Source organism: Grampus griseus (assembly GCF_964374135.1).
Source record: "Grampus griseus genome assembly, chromosome: 13".
NCBI lineage: Eukaryota > Metazoa > Chordata > Mammalia > Artiodactyla > Delphinidae > Grampus > Grampus griseus.
Genome location: NC_139007.1, coordinates 64,011,477 through 64,031,911, shown reverse-complemented (window position 1 = coordinate 64,031,911; position 20,435 = coordinate 64,011,477). Strand labels below are relative to the sequence as shown.

General features: G+C 36.4%; 1 protein-coding gene across 5 annotated transcripts in view; it reads left to right on the top strand.

Moving 5' to 3' along the window:
- Positions 1 to 19,090, top strand: part of REPS1 (RALBP1 associated Eps domain containing 1) — a 73,410-nt gene extending 54,320 nt beyond the window's left edge. For 2 of the 5 annotated variants that reach the window (XM_082669067.1, XM_082669064.1), the window contains 10 exons: positions 3,201 to 3,288; positions 4,074 to 4,175; positions 6,258 to 6,327; positions 7,653 to 7,771; positions 8,610 to 8,674; positions 11,008 to 11,193; positions 12,364 to 12,459; positions 14,125 to 14,273; positions 15,389 to 15,494; positions 17,799 to 19,090. In XM_082669067.1, the coding sequence (XP_082525193.1) occupies positions 3,201 to 3,288; positions 4,074 to 4,175; positions 6,258 to 6,327; positions 7,653 to 7,771; positions 8,610 to 8,674; positions 11,008 to 11,193; positions 12,364 to 12,459; positions 14,125 to 14,273; positions 15,389 to 15,494; positions 17,799 to 17,867 (1,050 nt within the window). In that variant the 3' untranslated portion in view covers positions 17,868 to 19,090. Of the gene's footprint in view, positions 1 to 3,200; positions 3,289 to 4,073; positions 4,176 to 6,254; positions 6,328 to 7,652; positions 7,772 to 8,609; positions 8,675 to 11,007; positions 11,194 to 12,363; positions 12,460 to 14,124; positions 14,274 to 15,388; positions 15,495 to 17,798 lie in introns of all 5 variants that reach the window. The other 3 variants (XM_082669066.1, XM_082669063.1, XM_082669065.1) reach the window with 2 other exon arrangements.
- The last annotated feature ends 1,345 nt before the right edge of the window (positions 19,091 to 20,435 follow it).

Genomic DNA, 20,435 nt, shown 5'->3' with positions numbered 1-20,435 from the left:
CTTGCACTGCCAATGGGAATGTGAATTGGTACAGCCACTATGGAGAACAGTATGGAGGTTCCTTAAAAAACTACAAATAGAACTACCATACGACCTAGCAATCCCACTACTGGGCATATACCCTGAGAAAACCATAATTCAAAAAGAGTCATGTACCAAAATGTTCACTGCAGCTCTATTTACAATAGCCCGGAGATGGAAACAACCTAAGTGTCCATCATCGGATGAATGGATAAGGAAGATGTGGCACATATATACAATGGAATATTACTCAGCCATAAAAAGAAATGAAATTGAGCTATTTGTAATGAGGTGGATAGACCTAGAGTCTGTCATACAGAGTGAAGTAAGTCAGAAAGAGAAAGACACATACCGTATGCTAACACATATATATGGAATTTAAGGGGAAAAAATGTCATGAAGAACCTAGGGGTAAGACAGGAATAAAGACACAGACCTACTAGAGAATGGACTTGAGGACACGGGGAGGGGGAAGGGTAAGCTGGGACGAAGTGAGAGAGTGGCATGGACATATATACACTACCAAACGTAAAATAGATAGCTAGTGGGAAGCAGCCGCATAGCACAGGGAGATCAGCTCGGTGCTTTGTGACCACCTAGAGGGGTGGGATAGGGAGTGTGGGAGGGAGGGAGATGCAAGAGGGAGGAGATCTGGGGATATGTGTATATGTATAGCTGGTTCACTTCGTTATAAAGGAGAAACTAACACACCATTGTAAAGCAATTATACTCCAATAAAGATGTAAAAAAAAAAAAAGAGAGTGAGATGATGAGCACCTGAACTAAGTGACACAGGAATAGCAAGTAGACAGGACTGGTTTCAGACAGACAGGATAGTAAGATTTAAGCCAAGTAGAAAATGTAGATATTTGAGCACAATAGAATATTCAATAAAGTACGAAGATGTATAAAATCAAGTACCTAAATATATAATACAAATGTGCCATGAGTGTTTAGGAATGGGTTTCCTAAAGGTTTTGGGTGATTTGAATAGTTAGAAGAAAGTGAGCAGAGCTTGTGAGTCAGTCTCTTTACTTTTTTCTCTGTTTTTAAATATGGGGATGCTAATTTGGAGCAGAGAAAGTGTTACTTTGGCATCTTGTGCTCAGGACCCAGAGACTTACAGGCATTTATGGTTCTTCATCTGGGTGTTGAAATGCTTAAAGTCAAAGCTCGCTCTTCTGCTGCACGTCACAGTCACAGACCGAGCTTCTGATCACTAGTCTGAGGTTGGGCCTGGTCATCTGTGTTAAAGCTCTTCCAGGAATTGCCTTGTCCTACTAGTAGCAGGATCCACTGGATTAAAGCTGTTGCAGGCTCATAGCAACAATTAGTTATATGACTGAAGTATGCAATAGGAAATTGATTTGCTGGTACAGAAACTTATGCAAATTATTTAGAGAATGAATAGAACATTCATGATTTTCTTTTTGGGGGGTCATTATTGTGACTTCCCTTTATTGTACTGGAAATATATGAAAAGGCTACTTAATATATCTGTTACAAATTTTATAAATATGACTCTATGTACATATACACAGAATATATATTAGATCAATATTATGAGTTAAAGCATCTAATAAGTTTTCCTTGCTTGTTTTTTCTTAGTGTGCTTTGGGTTTGGAATAAGCATGAATCTATCATGCTTTCTCCTTTAATCTTGCCTTAGAATGTTAAAATCTGATTCTCAGCAGTTATTTCTGCTATTAAAATTGTAAGTTAAGAAAATAGTAGTTATTCTTAAAGCCATGTTTTTCATAACCATAAACATAACAAACAACATCTTGAGTGTATTGTTAATAATTTCCTGAGTATGACTCATTCTTATGTGAGAAATCTAAACTTTTATCCATCTATTATGTTTTATAACTGTAACTTTAGAGTTGTAGGGGAAGTGTTAGTTCAGGTTTATTAAATAGTACATAACCCTGTCCAGAATCTCACTGGCGTAGGGACAGGAAATTACTGTAAATGGATTTATCTGTATAATTGCAGTAAAGAATTCATTTGTTATAAATGGGTTGAATTTAGAGATTATGCGAATAAGCCAAGGCGACCTGTCAGACAGGAGGTGGTATGCTAGAACTTGCAGAGGTGTGGTGTTAATACTGTCACCAAAACTGCGTCCAACTTAAATTGAAAGGTCATTATCCTTCACATTAAATGATAAATTTAAACTCATTACTAGTTATTTGAAATTTAAGGATCTCAAGTTCAGTCTTGAGCAGCAGCACATACAAAATATGAGCTGACTCCTAGTAGAAGGGGCTGAACTCCTGTAGGCATGTTTTTTAGCTGGTCTGTTGCTGTTAAGCCAAATGCTTGATCCCGTTCTAGTTCCTCCCCTGCGCGTCTCAGCTCCCAGGGCCAGGCCTCCCTGGCTACCCAGATGCACCTTTCTCTCTTCCTTCCCTTTTGGAGAGGCTGCCATACATTGCCTTATACTCTTTTCAGAAGTTTATTCTGTCAGTTCCTTTACTCCTCTAACTAGACTTGCCACTCATGCCTTATGTTGAGAATTATCAGATGTAATATAGTCATGAAAAAGTTTAAGGAAAGTATTAATGTTACAGTAGGAGTGTTACTTATCATAACTCTTAAAAAAATGGGTTCCTTTTGTGGAAGTTTTATGCATGAATTTTAAACAGTTCTGTAGAACTAATCTATAGAATATATGTATCATGCCTACTGTTACAATATGACAGGCATCTCATTAACTTTGTTTTATATATGAAAAAGAAAAGTGTCAAATTTTTTGAGCAGTTTAGTGAAAATGAATTCAATCTTTTACTTAGTCTTTGGGTTCTCATAAAATAGTTCCTTTTAACCTCAAAGGTTCGGATTTGTATAACTTCATCAGATCATTTCACACTTTGCCTTTGAATATTGTCTTGAATTGTATTTTTATAAGATCAGTTTTCTTCTCAAATCTTTAATCACTCAAAGTTAAAATGTACTTTTTATAAAACAAATCAGAATATTAGGCGTATACAGAAAACTTGATTTTTTTAAAATATAATTCTGGAACTTTTATTTAAAAAATTAATTTTCATGCTTGCCTTAGTGTGAATGAGGAACTCTGTCCACCGGTTTTTGAAGTGTTTTTAATTTTGGTTATTTCAGGGTACCTGCTTGGCATTTTTAATACAAATTCTGTATTTCCTCCCATTTGTCTGTAGGATACTGCTATTGTTCATCCAGTTCCCATTCGTATGACTCCAAGCAAAATCCACATGCAGGAAATGGAACTTAAAAGGACTGGCAGTGGTAAGGAAGCTGTTGCTGGGTTGTGTCTTAGTTTAGGAGGTTATATTTTAGATTAGCATCAAACCAAAATACACAGGTAATCATTCTGAGTTCAGGTTTCTTTTGTTAATTGCTTATTTTTTTAACATAGTACTTTTTCTGCAATTATATTTGTACTGTATGTGTGTGCTTGTATATTTTTTAAAATTTATATTACAGTTTTAAAAGCAAATTACTGAATTTAATTTATAAAGTTTTTAAATAAGGACGTTTGGAAAACGTGACTTTTCTGATACCCTGTGGGTTTTTATGATCATTCTTGTGAATTTACATTTAAAGTATGTTCAAATTTTAACCGAAGAGGTATATGTTAAAGTGAATCTTGACTTTGAAATAGTATATTTTGCTTTAACTCTTGAAGTTTCTCCTCATTTTAGATTAAATGTTTTAGTTAGGGTCTCTCACAGATAGATTTGTTTTCTATGTAAGTCAACAACATAAATTACTTATTTTACAGTCATTTGTGTGGTGTTTTATTTAACTAATTGCCCTACAGGGATACAATTAACAAAGTATGAACATGCAGATTGACTTTTTCATTATAAAGTATCTTCTGTTGTGGCAAAAACAAAATTCTGTATAAACAGGTTTATGTTTGTCCTATTAAATATTATTTTGTCTTACATTTCATGGATTTACTTGCTACTTCTTTGGAGTATTGAAACAAAGTCTTGTACTCTGAGGTTTATGAATTTATTAATTCAGATACCTATATCTTGTATTTTTACCTATTAATTCTCTCCTAGATCATACTAATCCCACTAGCCCATTACTTGTGAAAACATCTGACCTTTCAGAAGAAAATAAGATAAATTCATCAGTGAAATTTGCTTCTGGAAATACTGTAGGTAAGTGAAAGATAGAATTACATCTTCCATTTGAGGTTTATTAAGTCTGGACTTAGAGTCTGAATAATTCAAATATATAACCATTTAATATTATCTTCACTGGATAATGCAGAGAATAGTCAGTCCTTTTAAACACCCTACCCTTGGTATGAATAAATGGTTGCCCATTGCCACTAAACCTTCTTCAAGGCAGGCCTCCTGTTTGCCATCCCTCTCAACTAGCCAGATTTTGTACATTGGCTCTTTCCCACTAGCTCCTTTCTTTCTGTCTCACAAGAAATTGTGCATATATTCATTCATTCAGCCAATGTTAATGGAATACTATGTGCCAGGCTCTGTTCTAGACACTGGGGATTCAGCAGTAAACAAAACAAAACAAAAAAATCTTTGCCCTTTTGGAGTTTACATTCTGTAGGGAAGGTAACAGAAAAAAAGGACTCATATCTTAGGAGATAATTAACACCCTGGATAAAAATTAAGTTGTGAAAGGGGAGAGGTAGTGACATTTTAAATAAGATGATCAAAGAAGGCCTTACAAAAGATGACATTTGAGTTAAAACTTGAAGGAGACGAGGAATTGGGCTATGTGAATATCTGAAGGAAGGATGTTTAAGGCACAAGGAACAGCCAATATGAAGCCCTGGTTTAGGGAAGATGCCTTATTTACTGGGAACAGCAAGCAAACGCCCGAAATAGAACTAGTTAGTAAATTTGGCAGGTAGAGGTAGCAAGTGGGAGAATAGTAACTGGGGAGCAGTGTAAGACTGACTTGTACTGAGTAAGATGAAAAGCCATTTAGAAGGGTTTTGAATGGAGAAGTGACATAATCTGACCTTCCTTTTTTAGCAGGATTATTCTGGCTGCTGTATTGGGAATAGGCCAGAAGAAGGCAAGAGTTCAAACAGGGAAAGACCATTTTAGGAAACAGTTATAACAATACAGGCAAGAGAAGATGATGGCTTGGCCTAGGGTGGTAGCAGTAGAAGTGCTGAGAAGTGGTCAAATTCTGGTTAGATTTTGGTAGGAAAAGACCACAGGATTTGCTTGAATGTCAAGGGGTGGGGGTGGGCGGTCATGGGTGGTTCAAGGGATGTTAGCAACTGGGAATTGACAGAGTCTGTGGTAGGAGAAGGTTTGTGTGGGGGGTGGGGGAGTCGGAGTTCAGGTTTGGACATGATAAGTTTGAGATGCCTATTAGAACATCCAAATGGAAATTCGTTAATTTTAGCATCCTTCTTGTACCAATTAAGTAAACTTCTCAGTGATTTGACAAGAAAAAGGAAAGGGATACATTTTGAAATGAAACTAAACCAAATAACCAGTCCCTTCAATGTATCACTCTTGAAAGGTATGAGTAGTATTTCTTCAAATTATCCCTAGAGTTTCTATTTTAAAACTTCTTTACTGCTTCACAACTCTTAGTCTCTTCTGGGATTCTCTTCTCCTTCATAAGACTTTGAGGAAATTGAAAATGATATGACCTCAGGTGAAAAATTGGTACCCTCTGGTTAATTTCATAAATTTTATTATTGTCTAAGCACATTTTATTCCCTTGTCAAATTTTTAAAAATTTTACATTAACAGTTTTTAAGTTAGCTTTTTTACTTAAGATATTTCTAATTTATTCTTTAAAAATGAATTTTTCATTACAAAAATTATTCACACTTGTAGAAATGTAATAAATAAAAATATGAAAATTACTTGTAATCTCACTATTCTACGAGTGACCGTGATTAGCATTCCTTGTCAACCTTAATCCTCATTCTGGGCATGTTATATTCTTATGTGAAATGAAACTGTAATACATGTACTGTTTCCTGTCCTCCTTCCATGTAACTTATTTTGAATATTTCTCTGTTATTAAATAATAACGTTTTTAGATTGTAACTTGTTCACTGTGCATAGTATTGTGTTGTGTAAATAGTCCATGATTTATTTGATTTATATCTAATTTTTTACAGTTAGTAATACTATGATGAAATGTTAACGTGTTAGCCAATCTTTGAATATCTCTGACTTGAAACAATAATTCAGTTATATAAATGATTATTATTAAATAGCATATATCCCATTTATCAGCAGATGGTTACAGTAGTTCAGACTCTTTTACTTCGGATCCAGAACAGATTGGGAACAATGTAACTCGTCAAAGGTTAGTGTTTCTGTCAATAAAAAGCATAATTAAAATACCTTGTTAATGTTTTAATATTTAAAATTATTTAAAACCAAGTATAAGTTATTTTTCTCTATTCTTCAGTTCTGCACTTCTCTAAAGGCTGTTAGGTTACCTACTGATTTATGTAAAAGGGAAATGATTTTGATTCTTTCCAACTTTAATAGGAAAACAAAAGGAACCGTTATGTCTTCATGGTATTCTGTGGAAGTTTTAAAATGAGCTGATAATTTCTTGGCAGTAGTGGTTGAATACAGTCCTTTTTGTAGCTCATCACTGAGAGTCTATTTAAGTAAGAAATGTGCAGATTTCCTTTCATAGCCTTATGGGCAAGTACCAAAAGAATTCAGTGTTTTAAAATGTCATCTGGAAGCACAGCCCAGTGTTGGACTACCTACCCACCCTGAAGATCTGCATTATACATAATGTCTCAGGCACAAACAAAAAAAGGTGTGGGGTAGGGTGAGGGTAGCAAGGGCTCTGTCTACAAGGGCTTCACCGTCCACTCAGAACTGTGCACAGGACAGAAGCATCTTTCTCCCCCGCTTTTCACGCATTGTAAGAGCCTTTTGCCACACTCCCGGAGGATATATGGAGAGAGTGGTAATACAGAATCTCTGAAGAGCTCACACAGTCAAAAGGCTGCCTTTTCATATATCTTAGAATTCTCAGCCAGTTTGGATTTTAGTCTACTTTTTATTCCTATTAGTGAGGATCAGATTGCTAAAGTCCATGAGACTCTTTTCTGAATACATAGACGACTTTGGTGGCCAGTAAGTGAATCTCGAGAGAGGGTTGAGCATGAGGATAAATAATCACCTCTAAAATGAGAGGGCCTGTGGTAACACAGAACGGGCATCTCACACAGTGGAGCTACATTCTACCTCAGCTTACCAAACTTGAAATAAGTTGAAAGCTAACCGTATCTGAAAGTAGAGTTTCTCTTTTTTGAAAATAGCTTTTCAGACTAATATTATCTTTAAATGAATGGAAAAACATTACACTAGGTTAGAAGTCTACCTTGAATTCATGTTAATAGCTAACTTTCTTTCTAAATTTTTTGAAATTTTGTTGAATGTATAATTATACTTTATAAAGAAGATTCTTTGCTATATTAAATAACTACTTGTGAGTGCGCATCATAAACAGCACTGTTTGTTTGTTGTAATACTCGTCTGTCCTCTGGAGAAAATGTCTCACCAGTAAGATCCTTTGCTGCTTAGCTGAGTTTGAATGCTTAAGAAGAAAAAAGAAAAGCTCCAATGTCAGTAGCATGACCAATTGTAACGGGGCGAATTTTGCAGGTCTCATTCAGGAATGTCGCCTGATAACACTGCACCACCACCTCCCCCTCCAAGGCCTCAGCCCTCTCATTCTAGATCGTCGTCTTTAGATATGAATCGGACCTTTTCAGTCACCACAGGTAGGGGTTAGAGAACCATAATATATATTAAATACATTAAATATATTAAGCTAAAGATACACAATATTTTCTCTTATTTTTTGATACTTATATAAAGAAAAACTTTGAATTGAAAAAGTATCAAATGAGAGGGAATTTTTTTTTCTTAATGACTACCTAAATTGAGTTCAAATGATAACGATGGGAACCTGAGAGATGCCCCAAGAGATTTTAAAAGAATGATGTGGAGATATCAAGGAGGTAAAGCTAATAGGTCTTAAATTACATGACAAAAGAGGAAGAAGAGTCATAACTTACTCAAAGGTTTCAGTTTTTATATGACCGATCGTATTGTTATCACGCTGGTGGAAATAGAAAAGTTAGGACGGAGGGTGATGATGTTCTGTTTTTGATATTATGCGTTTGGAATGATGAGAAAAAAGAGAAATAATCAACAGGCTAATTGGACTTGTGGATTAGGGAAGAGTGATGTATTATTTGAGAATCATTTACGTAGAATTAATAGACTGAAGTGTTAAATGAGAGAAAATTTGGAAGTCTTCATATTTGATAGCTAAAGAGCAATCAGAAATATGGGAAGAAAACCAAGAATGTATAGTGTTATGGAAATAGGGAGGAGCAAGACAAGAGTGCCTCATGCAGCAGAGCAAGAGAGATGAGGTCTGAGAAGAGGCCATGAGGCCTGACCACATCTAGACAGCTTTACAAGTTATATGTGGCTTCCAGTACCATATGTTGGTATTGGAAATCTTTTATCATTTGATCGCATTCATTCAGCCTGTCTGTTCTATTAGCAAAGTAATTATATATTTACAAAAAGACTTGTGTGTTCATACAGGACAGCAACAGGCTGGAGTTGTTGCCCAACCTCCTGCAGTGCCTCCAAGACCACAGCCCTCACAGGTAATTCTCCTAGGTATTCACTACTAAGCATCAGTTATTATAGTCCCCTTAGTCAACTTGTCTGTTAGGTCTTTGATTCTATTCTAGAATTATTCTGAAGATCAGGAATTACATAATTGTCATTCTTAATGTGCATTTATTAATAATTCAGGGAAGGGGACTTCCCTGGTGACGCAGTGGTTAAGAATCCACCTGCCAATGCAGGGGACACAGGTTCAAGCCCCGGTCCAGGAAGATCCCACATGCCGCGGAGCACCTAAGCCCGTGCGCCACAACTACTGAAGCCCGTGCGCCTAGAGCCTGTGCTCCACAACACGAGAAGCCACCGCAATGAGGAGCCCGCGCACCACAATGAAGAGTAGCCCCTGCTCACTGCAACTAGAGAAAGCCCGAGCATAGCAACAAAGACACAACGCAGCCAAAAATAAATAAATACATTTATTAAAAAAATAGTAATAATTCAGGGAAGCTAGGTCTTATTTTAGAAGATAAGGATTCCAATAATGATTTATTTTTTGAAAGAAGCTCAGAAGTGAACCAAATGATAATGTCTTGACAAAGGAGGGTTTAGAGGAAAGAGCAATGGACTGGGAGATATGAGGTGTCCATGTTATGTCCTGGATCTAACAGTGACTCAGAGTAACCTCCCTGCATCTCCCTGGATTTGTTACTGTGTCAGTGAAGGAAGTGTTAGATGACTTCTGCAACCCCCCTGCCAGGTCGAAGTTGTTTGCATCTGCATAAAACTGTTATGTTCCAAGATAGATTCTGCAATATAGCTTAGTTTCATGTGACTGACTGGCTACCTTTTACATGAATGAGTTCGGTTGATTTTTCTGAGTTAGATTCTTATAATGAAGTTGCTTATTTGCAGTAAAAAATATGGTTTCCTAATCATCAAATACACTGAAATTTGAATATTCCAGTATTTATTTTATCTAAAGTGCCAACAAAAATGCTTTTACTGTGTTAAGCTGTGAAACCCAGTGAGTTGGTCTCTTCACTCAAGAACCAGTCTAGTGCAAAAGACAGAACTGTAAACAACAATTATAATAAAAGTGCTGCAGTAGACATATTTATAAAATACTTTGGCACAGCTTTTCTAGCTGGTAAAGTCAGGAATCACATTGAAAAGGTCTAAGTAAAATGAAGTAAGTTAGACTTAAGCAGAGACTTGAAAGATAAAATGGTATTTCTTGGGGAGAGGGCATTACAACCAGAAGGAATGGCATAGAGAGGGGTAAGGTAAGCCTGGCATATTCTTCAAGGAAAAACCATTGAGTTCAGTACAACTAGAGTCATGGGAAAGGAAATTAAAGAGGTGGGAAAGGGGCAGAGCATCTCCTATATCATACTAAGAAGGTGGAATTTTTCTTATAGGATGTAGAGAATTTTTAAAGGGACTTTTTAAAGAGACTTCAGATTTATTCCTGTAGCATCCTGTACTTACTTCCCTTGTCATAAAACTCCTCACACGGTATTTTAAACCCTTGTTTATTTATCTCTTGTCCTGCACTAGGCTTTATTAGGGGATGGGCCTTACTTGTTTATTCACTATTATATCTATCCATAGTGCTTGGCCAAAAGTAGATACTCAATAAATTTATTTTTCGATTGAAGACTTTAGAAGATTTGATCTGGCAAAGGAGTGGAGGACAAATTGAAGAAACGTGCACTGGAGTGTCAGAGAGTAGCTAGAGCGCGGGTTTTCACACTTTAAAAATAACAATCTTTGGGCTTCCCTGGTGGCGCAGTGGTTGAGAGTCCTCCTGCCGATGCAGGGGATGCGGGTTCGTGCCCCGGTCTGGGAAGATCCCACATGCCGTGGAGCGGCTGGGCCCGTGAGCCATGGCCGGTGAGCCTGCGCGTCCGGAGCCTGTGCTCCGCAACGGGAGAGGCCACAAAAGTGAGAGGCCCGCGTACCGCAAAAAAAAAAAAAATTTTTTTAGAAACAAATGAAACATTTAAAAAAAATAGCTTTTTTAAAGAATGAACAATTATGCAGTAGCCCAATTAAGAAAAAAATAGATGCATGGGGAGAATCAGAGATTAGGGCCAGAACTTCCCCTCTCCTGTGATGCCCTTTCTTTGCAATAAGAATTTTGTAGAAGTATCTTTTTTATTGGAGGTTTGTCATCTTAATTTTTTTAGTGTCTTAGCATTTCACTTAAGGTTTTTTAGAGCTAAATGTTACTGTACCTCACCTCCCTGAATTTTCAGCTAGTAAAAAGAGCATCCTTATAAATAAATTTTCAGAGAAAAAGAAGGCTACTCTCTGACACTGATAACACCAATAAAATGTCTGTTCCTCTATATCCTAAACCCTCATATAGGCTGCTGGTCCCGTCGTGCATCGCCCGGTGGATGCCGATGGCCTAATAACTCACACTAGTACCTCACCTCAGCAGATACCAGAACAACCAAATTTTGCAGATTTCAGCCAATTTGAAGTATTTGCTGCATCAAATGTAAATGAAGAACAAGATGATGAAACCGAGAAACATCCAGAGGTCTTGCCGGTCAGTTTTCAAGGGCTTATCTAATTTTCTGCTGGGAATCTTCTCATATCATGCTCAGAGGAACCCCTAAAAGAGCAAATAATAGAAGGGACATCAGCGAGTAAAATATCTGCTGCTGCTTCTTTTAGAGGATTTATATTCCCTAGGTCAGTGCTTCTCAATTTCTTATTGGCCTCAGATACCTGCTGGTTGCATAAAATGCTTAATAAGAATCAAAATCTGGGTGAGGGGTAGCTGTCACATGAAAAGACACAAACACAACCATCTGGTCTTGGCTAAAACACTGTTCTGGGAGTTGTACCTTAATGCTAAACATCTCGTGTGATTTGGTGAACATTTCTGTATAATAAGAGGCTATGGTTACCATAGCTACACTCAGTTTGTATGAGACTAAGTCACTTTATGGGGGGTTGCATCTTACTGCTAAGCATTTGATTGTGTGATTTGGTGGAGATTGTATGAGAGGAAGTCACATTAGTTAGACTTAACAGACTACAGGATGTTGAAATTTAATCTTTGCAGACAGTGTTCTGGGAGACTCTTTCGTTCTAGCAGCAAGAACTTCTCTAGGGATCCCTGTCTTCGCTAAGTGTAAATGTGGAGTTGGAGGGAACAGGGGAATTCTGAAGTCCATTCTGATTGTTTCAGTTTATACTGATCTTCTGTTAACACATCCAAAAATCTGATTGTTTGACTGGCGTAATTTAGACAAAGTGTTCTTATAGGTCTGATCCATGGAAAGTTTTCTACTAGCCACTTCTTCAATCCTGCAACTTTCTGCCTGGCCTGGGGCTACTAGGGAAATGGGCTGCACCTCCAGGAAGGCAGGGTGGGCCTAAGGGGAGTGCAGGTGTGTACAGGGTACTGGTACTTACTCGCCTGGAATGGACGCTTCCCCTCCCCCAACCAAAGAACTTCCCAGACAGTGCTGCACCCTCAGCTGCCCCCCACCCCCTCAGAGATTTATTACCTCCCCTCTCTGCCCTTTAGTAGTAGAGAATGATCATTTTATAAGGTATTCTCAAATTCCCCCTCATCTTCATCTCACGTTTCTTATTGTTAGAATGGATATTTTATAAACATTTAACTCTCTGATTTGTTACATGTATATTTATTCATATATGTATATTACTTATATATAATTTGTGATAATAATATATTCATCTCTAGGTTGAAAAAGCTTCTGATCCTGCAAGTTCTCTTCGAGTTGCCAAAACAGATAGTAAAATTGAAGAAAAGACAGCTGCTAGCGCTCCCGCCAATGTGGTATACAGAAGTCTTTTTAAATATTGATCATTTTATGCATATGAAAAGTTATATGAGATAATTTGAAAATCTTAGAAATAAAGTTCGAGATGATCTAACTCATTCCATTGCCTTTAACTGTAATATGCCTAGTCCATCTCAGAACACAGTCCACCTAGAGATAGAGATGATAGCCTATCATTTGTATTAATGCATGCCACAGGTTCTCAAATCTTATGTGGTTATTACAGTCTTTCAAACATATAAAGTAGAACTTCCTTATTTGTCATATTCAGTTTCTCTTATTGCAGTTATGAGTATAATAGGGAAAAATTATCAACCCTTTAAGGTTAATGTTATACTCTGTGCTGTTTTTATTTAACTGTCTTAGGAATGATTTTTTTTCCCAAAAATTTATTATGAAAAGTTTTAAACATACAGAAAGGTTGAAAGAATTTTACATTGTACATTAGTAAACCCACACCTTGATTATACCATTAGTATTTACTATACTTTTTCTTTCAGTTTTATTGAGATGTAATTGACACACAACACTGTATAAGTTTAAGGAGTACAGCATAAAGATGTGACTTACTTACGTCATGAAATGACTGTCACAATATGTTTAGTGAATGTTCTTCATTTCATATAAATACAAAATTAAAGAAATAGAAAATATATGTTTTTCCTTGTGTTAATATACTTGCTTTATATCTCCATCCTTCTCTCTAACTATATCAATCCTTCTTATCTGTTGCTTGCATTTCAAAGTAAATTACAGATATCAGGACATTTCCCCTTGAGAAAAAAATTTTGGTAACTTTTTTTTGTCATCATTAAGACATTCCCAGTAGTCATGAAAACAGTGAGTGTTTCTGAAAGTGCTTAAATTCTACTTTCTGGACACTTTAATTTTTACTACATTTAGTAGTTCTGTGATTTTCTTAATAGTGAATTTTATTTTTGTCAGTTAATGGCAATAAATTAAAAATAGCACTTAACCAAAGAGATGGCATTTGACTCTTGTTTTTGTTTATTAACAGGTCAAATCAGATTATGGTAAATATCAGAATACCATATTTGATTCTGCTGAGGACACATTCACAGTTACCAATAAAATGTCCACTCATTTTCAAAAATTATAATTATTGTGCATCTTAGTGATGGATTTTTAGAGAATTGCCTAGTTTTCCACTTCTTTATAAATTGTTTTATTCATTAAGATAATATATCTTAGGATTTTTGAGTAGGAAAGCCTATGGAGATAATGGATGCATATTTCTGGAGACTCCCTTTTATAGTTATTGAACAGGTATATATCGAGTGTATCATATTTATGTTAAAACTGAATATGATAGCTTTGAGTCACAGAATTCGGGCCTCAAGGAGCTTATTATGTCACCCTATAAAAAAATTTGTCTAGTAAGTACATTTACAATTGTAGTGTCACTAGGAACGTTCTTTCCCATTGCAATTTAAGTCAGTTGTTGCCACAAATATATAAATTGTTTCAAAGTAGGACAGGTGACTCTTAATTTTTGGAGAATGAATGGCTTAACAAAACCATATGATGTTGGCAAAGTGCTAACTAACCGTGAATGTCTTCAAGAAATTATGAATGGAATTCATAATTATCATTATGATGATATAAGCATAATCATTATGAATGGAATTCTTGTCTCCTAGAGCAAAGGCACAACACCTCTTGCTCCACCACCTAAACCTGTTCGAAGGAGATTAAAATCAGAAGATGAATTAAGGCCAGAAGTTGATGAACATACACAAAAGACAGGTGTCCTAGCTGCTGTTCTTGCATCACAACCTTCTATTCCTAGGTAATCAAAGCCATTCCTAAACACATGTAACTACTAGAAACAAAAAGCACAGCAATTAAAAATATCAAACTGAAAGGAATTATGGTCAGACTAGTCCTGTAGGTGAGCATAGGCTTTCACTGCTCCTCTTTGAGAGTTTTCTCATTTTTGAGCGGGTAGAATATTCTTCCCACTTTTTTCCCTTCTATTATTAAGTTCAATTCCAATTCCACTTTTACACTCTATTGCAAATCCTGGAGCAGACTTTAAAAATTATAGTGCACAGGGACTTCTGTGCTGGCGCAGTGGTTAAGAATGCGCCTGCCAACGCGGGGGACACGAGTTCAATCCCTGGTCTGGGAAGATCCCACATGCCGCGGAGCAACTAACCCCGTGCGCCACAACTACTGAGCCTTTGCTCTAGAGCCCGCGAGCCACAACTACTGAAGCCTGCGTACGTAGAGCCCGTGGTCCGCAATAGGGGAAGCCACTGCACTGAGAAGCCCATGCACCACAACGAAGTGTAGCCCCCGCTCACTGCAAGCAGAGAAAGCCCAGGCACAGCAACGAAGACCCAACACAGCCAAAAATAAAATATAATAAAAATTTTTTTTTTAAATCTTAACCTTTAAAAAAAATTACAGTGCACAGTAACACTGATGTTTTAACTATGGTAGTTCTAGACCAGGAATTGGCAGACAAGGGCTCATGGGCCAAAGTCAGCCCATGGCCTGTTTTTGTAAGGCCCGTGAGCTAAGAATGGGCTTTTACATTTTTGTAAAAAAGAGGAGAAAAAGAAAAGATACAAAAAGAAGAAGAACATTCAGCACAAATGGTATGGCCTGCAAAGCTTAAAATACTTAACTGTCTGACCATTTACAGAAAAAGTTTGCTGATGCTTGCTCTAGACTGACTTAAACTCAGGTGATTGTACAGAATAATCATTAAAACAACAACTACAATAATTAAGTCTCTGAAGCTTAGATACTTTTGGTGGAGCATTAAAACTGAGCAAGTGAGGTTGAGCTATGCTAACAAGGCAAAGATGCTTCCTCTGCGTTCTGGGTTTAGAGATCAGGGAAGAATGGAGAGAATTTAAAGATAAAAAATGAAGGTAATTTTTTTTATCTTCTCAGGTCTGTTGGAAAAGATAAGAAAGCTATTCAGGCGTCAATTAGACGCAATAAGGAAACCAACACAGTTTTGGCCAGATTGAATAGTGAATTGCAGCAACAATTAAAGGTAATGTAGTTTCTGAATCTTTATTTGGGAAGTTCCATGGACTCAGAGCCTCTTAGTGTTGAACTGGAACTTGGAGGAGATCCAGCAATTCTTACGCTAGTATGAAACTTTACACGTAGCAAGAGAAGTGTAGATCTGAAGTGTTTTATATGCCTTTGAGTCCATTAATAGTAAAAAGAATTTCCTGTACTCAATTCTGGTATGATTGCCTTATCCTACATGTACATAAGGCATCATATTCCTAAAATGTTTAACTTTCATAATGAGACCCAAGAGCAGAAATGTTGTGACCTCGGATACCTCCACTATCACATGTGTGGCTCTCTACACTCTAATTCTAAAATGATTTGAGTATTGTTAATTTACCCTTTTATCAAAGACAACTCAGATTCTATTAAAATGACTTAAACAGGTCTAAAGATGAGGGATGGGGGCAATTTAGATCATCTCTAAAGTAGAAAAGACAAGCCTTAAATAGAAATGGTGCTTAGTGCCAGTGTGTACTCCTGTCATCTGTACTTGAGAGGAATGAGTTTGTTTTTCTTACTTACTACTAACCATGATTTCTTTGAATCCCTACAAAAAAAGCTAACAGCCAGAATCATTTATGACTCATCAACATTATTAAGCATTCATGTCTTATAAACCAGTGGTTCTCAAACCTTAATGTATATACGCTTAATTAGGGGTCATGTTAAAATGAAAATTTTGATTTATATCAGGTATGGAGTGGGACCTGAGAATTCTACGATTTCTAATAAGCTTCCAGGTGATGAAGATGCTGCTGGACTGTTGGCTCCACTTTGAGTAGCAAGGTTGTAAACCACAAAGATGAGGAAAGAGTCCATTGAAATGTAAAATGAATACAGAGTTATTGAGTCCCATAACATTCTTTTCATATTCCTTATCTAGCCTTTATCACATTGTCCATATCTATGGCACATTTGGCTCTCTGTCCTAGTAAAACTGAACTTGTTGAGGGTAAACCATAATCATTTCTGTTTAGGGTGACCATATAATGTTCAAACCAAGGTACATTTTTTTTTTTTTTTCTGGCTGCGTCGGTCTTAGTTGCAGCACACGGAATCTTTTGTAGCAGCGTGCGGGTACTTCGCTTTTTTGTGGTGCACAGACTTCTCTAGTTGTAGCGTGTGAGCTCCAGAACGCATGGGCTCTGTAGTTGTGGCACGTGGGCTCTCTAGTTGCGGCACACGGGCTTAATTGCCCCGCAGCATGTGGGATCTTAGTTTCCCAACCAGGGATCGAACCGGTGTCCCCTGCACTGCAAGACGGAGTCTTAACCACTGGACCACCAGGGAAGTCCCCAAACCAAGGTACTTTTGAGAGAAAAGAGAGAGATGTGTTAATAGGCCAGGACATCAGAGATAAACTGAGACTGTCCTAGATAGATTTGTAACTATCTTGTCTCTGTCCCCAAAACCTCACACATGTTAGGCATTTGATAAATGTATGTTAAAGGAATAATATTCTTGTATAACTCTCTGATCAAAGAAGATATTCATAGCTGTTCTATGATTATGAATTTGGTCCATTGTAAAGGAAGAATGTAAAACTCATGACAAGCTTGCTAATACCATACCTCGAAGATGAAAGTTTTATTAATGCATGTTTTTCTGAAGAACTAAGGAAAATCATAGCAACATGTATATAGGAGCTATTTTAAAAATCACTTTTCTCATTATCTCTGAGGACAGAAAATAGGAAGTATGGTACCAAATAGGAAGAGGTCATCCTGGTTAAAACACTATACTATTAGTATGATAGAGAAAAAGGAAAAAGGAAAATGGATGAATTAGAAGTTGTGGGCTATCTGAAAAGTCTGCTCAAAATCAACAGTAATTAGAAATTCTGATTACAAAATACATTTATTCATTGTGAAACTGAAACTCAAAAGGTGGTTCAGGAGTTGTTATGACCAGATGTAATCACCAGGGGAAAGAATCTGTGTTAACTGATTCATCTACGGTTAACTACAGGGGGTAGGGGTTATGCAAAATTCATGCATCAGTAACTAGCATTTGCAAATACTGGCTTTTCTGATAATGAAACAAAAAACATTTTATTACCCTGACTTAAGAAATGAAGATTTAATTAAGATCACATTTTAACATTACATACATATAAAGAAACTACATTTCTAAAGTAAAGTATCCTTTTAAAATATGAAGTTGTCCTTCCTCTTCTTAACAAATTTAAATTGTTTTACTGAATGCAGAGCTGTTGTTAGATGTGCCTTCATTTTTATACATGTTGAAACGTAACTTGGCTTTGCATCTTTTTCAGGATGTTCTTGAGGAGAGAATTTCCCTGGAAGTTCAACTGGAACAGCTTCGACCATTCTCTCACCTATAAGCCAATTGCCGTTAACTGTGAACATACCCATTTTTAAGCGGTTTTGGGTTCAAAGCCAATTTGGAGACCCAAACGTTCAGCTCACTGCTTAATTCAACATTAAATTTTATGATTCTGTTTCGCCCTATGTGTTCACCACTGTATTTAAGTACCTTTTATTTTTTAATTGCAACAATAAAAGGGTCAGGATGACTTCGTGGAGGGTATGTTGTGTTTGTTGGCACAGCCCACCCTTGTTGCTCTGTAGCATTAGGAGTACATCCATAACATTGGTCCATTATACTTATGTGGCCAGAACTGCTCACTGCTTGGATTTACAGAACGGGCTTCTCATTTACACCTCGAGCACAGACTCAGAAATATTTACAAAAGGAGACAAAATTAAATAAACTGTCAGTTTGTCTTTAGGTTTAGTACTTAACGTAAAGAATCCAAAAATCTTTAAAATGCATTTCCTATTTAATTTTTGATTTGAAAGAACTATATGGTATAAGGCATTCGTTAACCATAAGCTCTGCCATAATTAACAGTCTTCAAGAGTCACATGGTACTTTCAGACTTTTCCACATCAACTTGGGGGGCAGATTTTGTTTTCCTTATGAAAATTTGATCAGTTTCACCTGTGACCTAAACTTGCTTGTGTGTGAGATTTTAATTCCACAGCAGTCATGTAAACTTACAAATTAACTGTGAAGACAGGCCTTTTTAAATTGTCCCCTAGAAGCAAAGGGAAAGTGTTGACACCACAAACAACGTAAGTACTGTCCACTTGCAAACATCACCACTTTTTGCATGATTTATGTACTTAACTCTCAATTAGAAGCTTATGCTCATCAGCCTCTACAAGTTTTTTCAAGTAAAATGTTTTAAAATTTCTGAGGACCTTAATTATTCACAGAATAAATGGAAATTCCTTAAGATTTCTGGTTTATCTTGAGCTATCTTGTTACTCATTCTTTTGCCATAGAGAGAGGTTTTTCCTGTTAACAAAGGGTTTCTGAAGTTTGTCCTATTCAGGATAATGTAGCGTCTCAGGATTTGTTTTGTATTAGATGATATTTTCATTTTGATCACATTTGTAAGTTTGCATTTATTGCTGACTAACAGCAGATATTCCTTTAACGTTTTCTTCTGTGTGTGGCATCATAGATGTTAAGCTGCATGGATATATCATAAAAGAATCAAAAGTGTGATTTTTACACTAATAAAAACAGTATTTTAACTTTTGTACATTTTTTAACAAGAATTTAAATTTTTAAGAATTAAAAATTCTGTATTTTGTTGAAAGAAGAAAATGTTTAAAATAGCCTAGTTCACAATCCTAGACTGTTCTAGTAAATTTCATTTCCTTAAAGGAGAATTTGAAGCAAAAAGGAGACTGACAACCAAAAGCTTCCTATATTAATACAACTTTATCTACCATTATTAAGTAAAAATATTTTTACTACTGCATATATCAGCTAAAGTTTCAAAGTGGCTAACAGGTTATAGCTTCAGTTTATTAAATAATTAAATGAAGGCTTTAAACGCCCAGAAAACTACTCAATACCTATTTTTATTTTTCTCTGTTTTAAAATAGTTGTCTTAATTTCTTCATTTTTTTACTCAGCAAAATTCCATTACAGGCAAGTTTTGTTTTTTAAAAGGTACCTCCCCACACCCCCTGCCAAACAGCCTTCTAATTTAACAGTGTAACAAATTTTTTAATCTTTTTATTTGGAAGGTCTAAGAATTTAATTTTGCAACAAAAGACCACTTAAAAGTTACAGAAAAATTTTTAGTACTGTATAGTGGTATATTTTTAATGCTCTCTGGAGGAGTACATTCATATTAAGGATATATTTGACAAGTTTTTAAATAAAGTACCAGTTATATTTCTTTTTTTTTTTTTTTTTTTTCAGTATGCGGGCCTCTCACTGCTGTGGCCTCTCCCGCTGCGGAGCACAGGCTCCGGACGCGCTGGCTCAGCGGCCATGGCCCACGGGCCCAGCTGCTCCGCGGCATGTGGGATCTTCCCGGACCGGGGCACAAACCCGTGTCCCCTGCATCAGCAGGCGGACACTCAACCACTGTGCCACCAGGGAAGCCCCCAGTTATATTTCTTATACATATTTTTTAAATCCATAACTATTTCATGAAAATGTTAAAGATAATTGGTAAATCACCAACAGATAAAGACATTTCTCTGATCATTTAAGAAACACTTTTCATTATGACTTTATTTTTCATTAGATCAGAAAACAAAACTTTAAATACCCAATATCCTTATTCAGTCTTAGGTTCTGTCAGTCAGATTACTCTAAATAATACTGTTCATGAAAAATAACTACCAAAAGAAGTGGTTCAAAATATCGTACTCAGATTTTTCGTACTGTGCATTTCACATAATTGAGCATAGATGATGAAGTTTAAAAGTTAGGAAGAGCTTTATGGGTCATCCTAGTTCATCCTCCCATCATCCATGACAAATAATCATTCTGCTCCTTACTGGATCTTCTGGAACAGAAAATAACATGCTGTCTGTCTTTGCCAGGGCAGGTTGGAACTCCCAGTGTTTTAAGTCCAGTC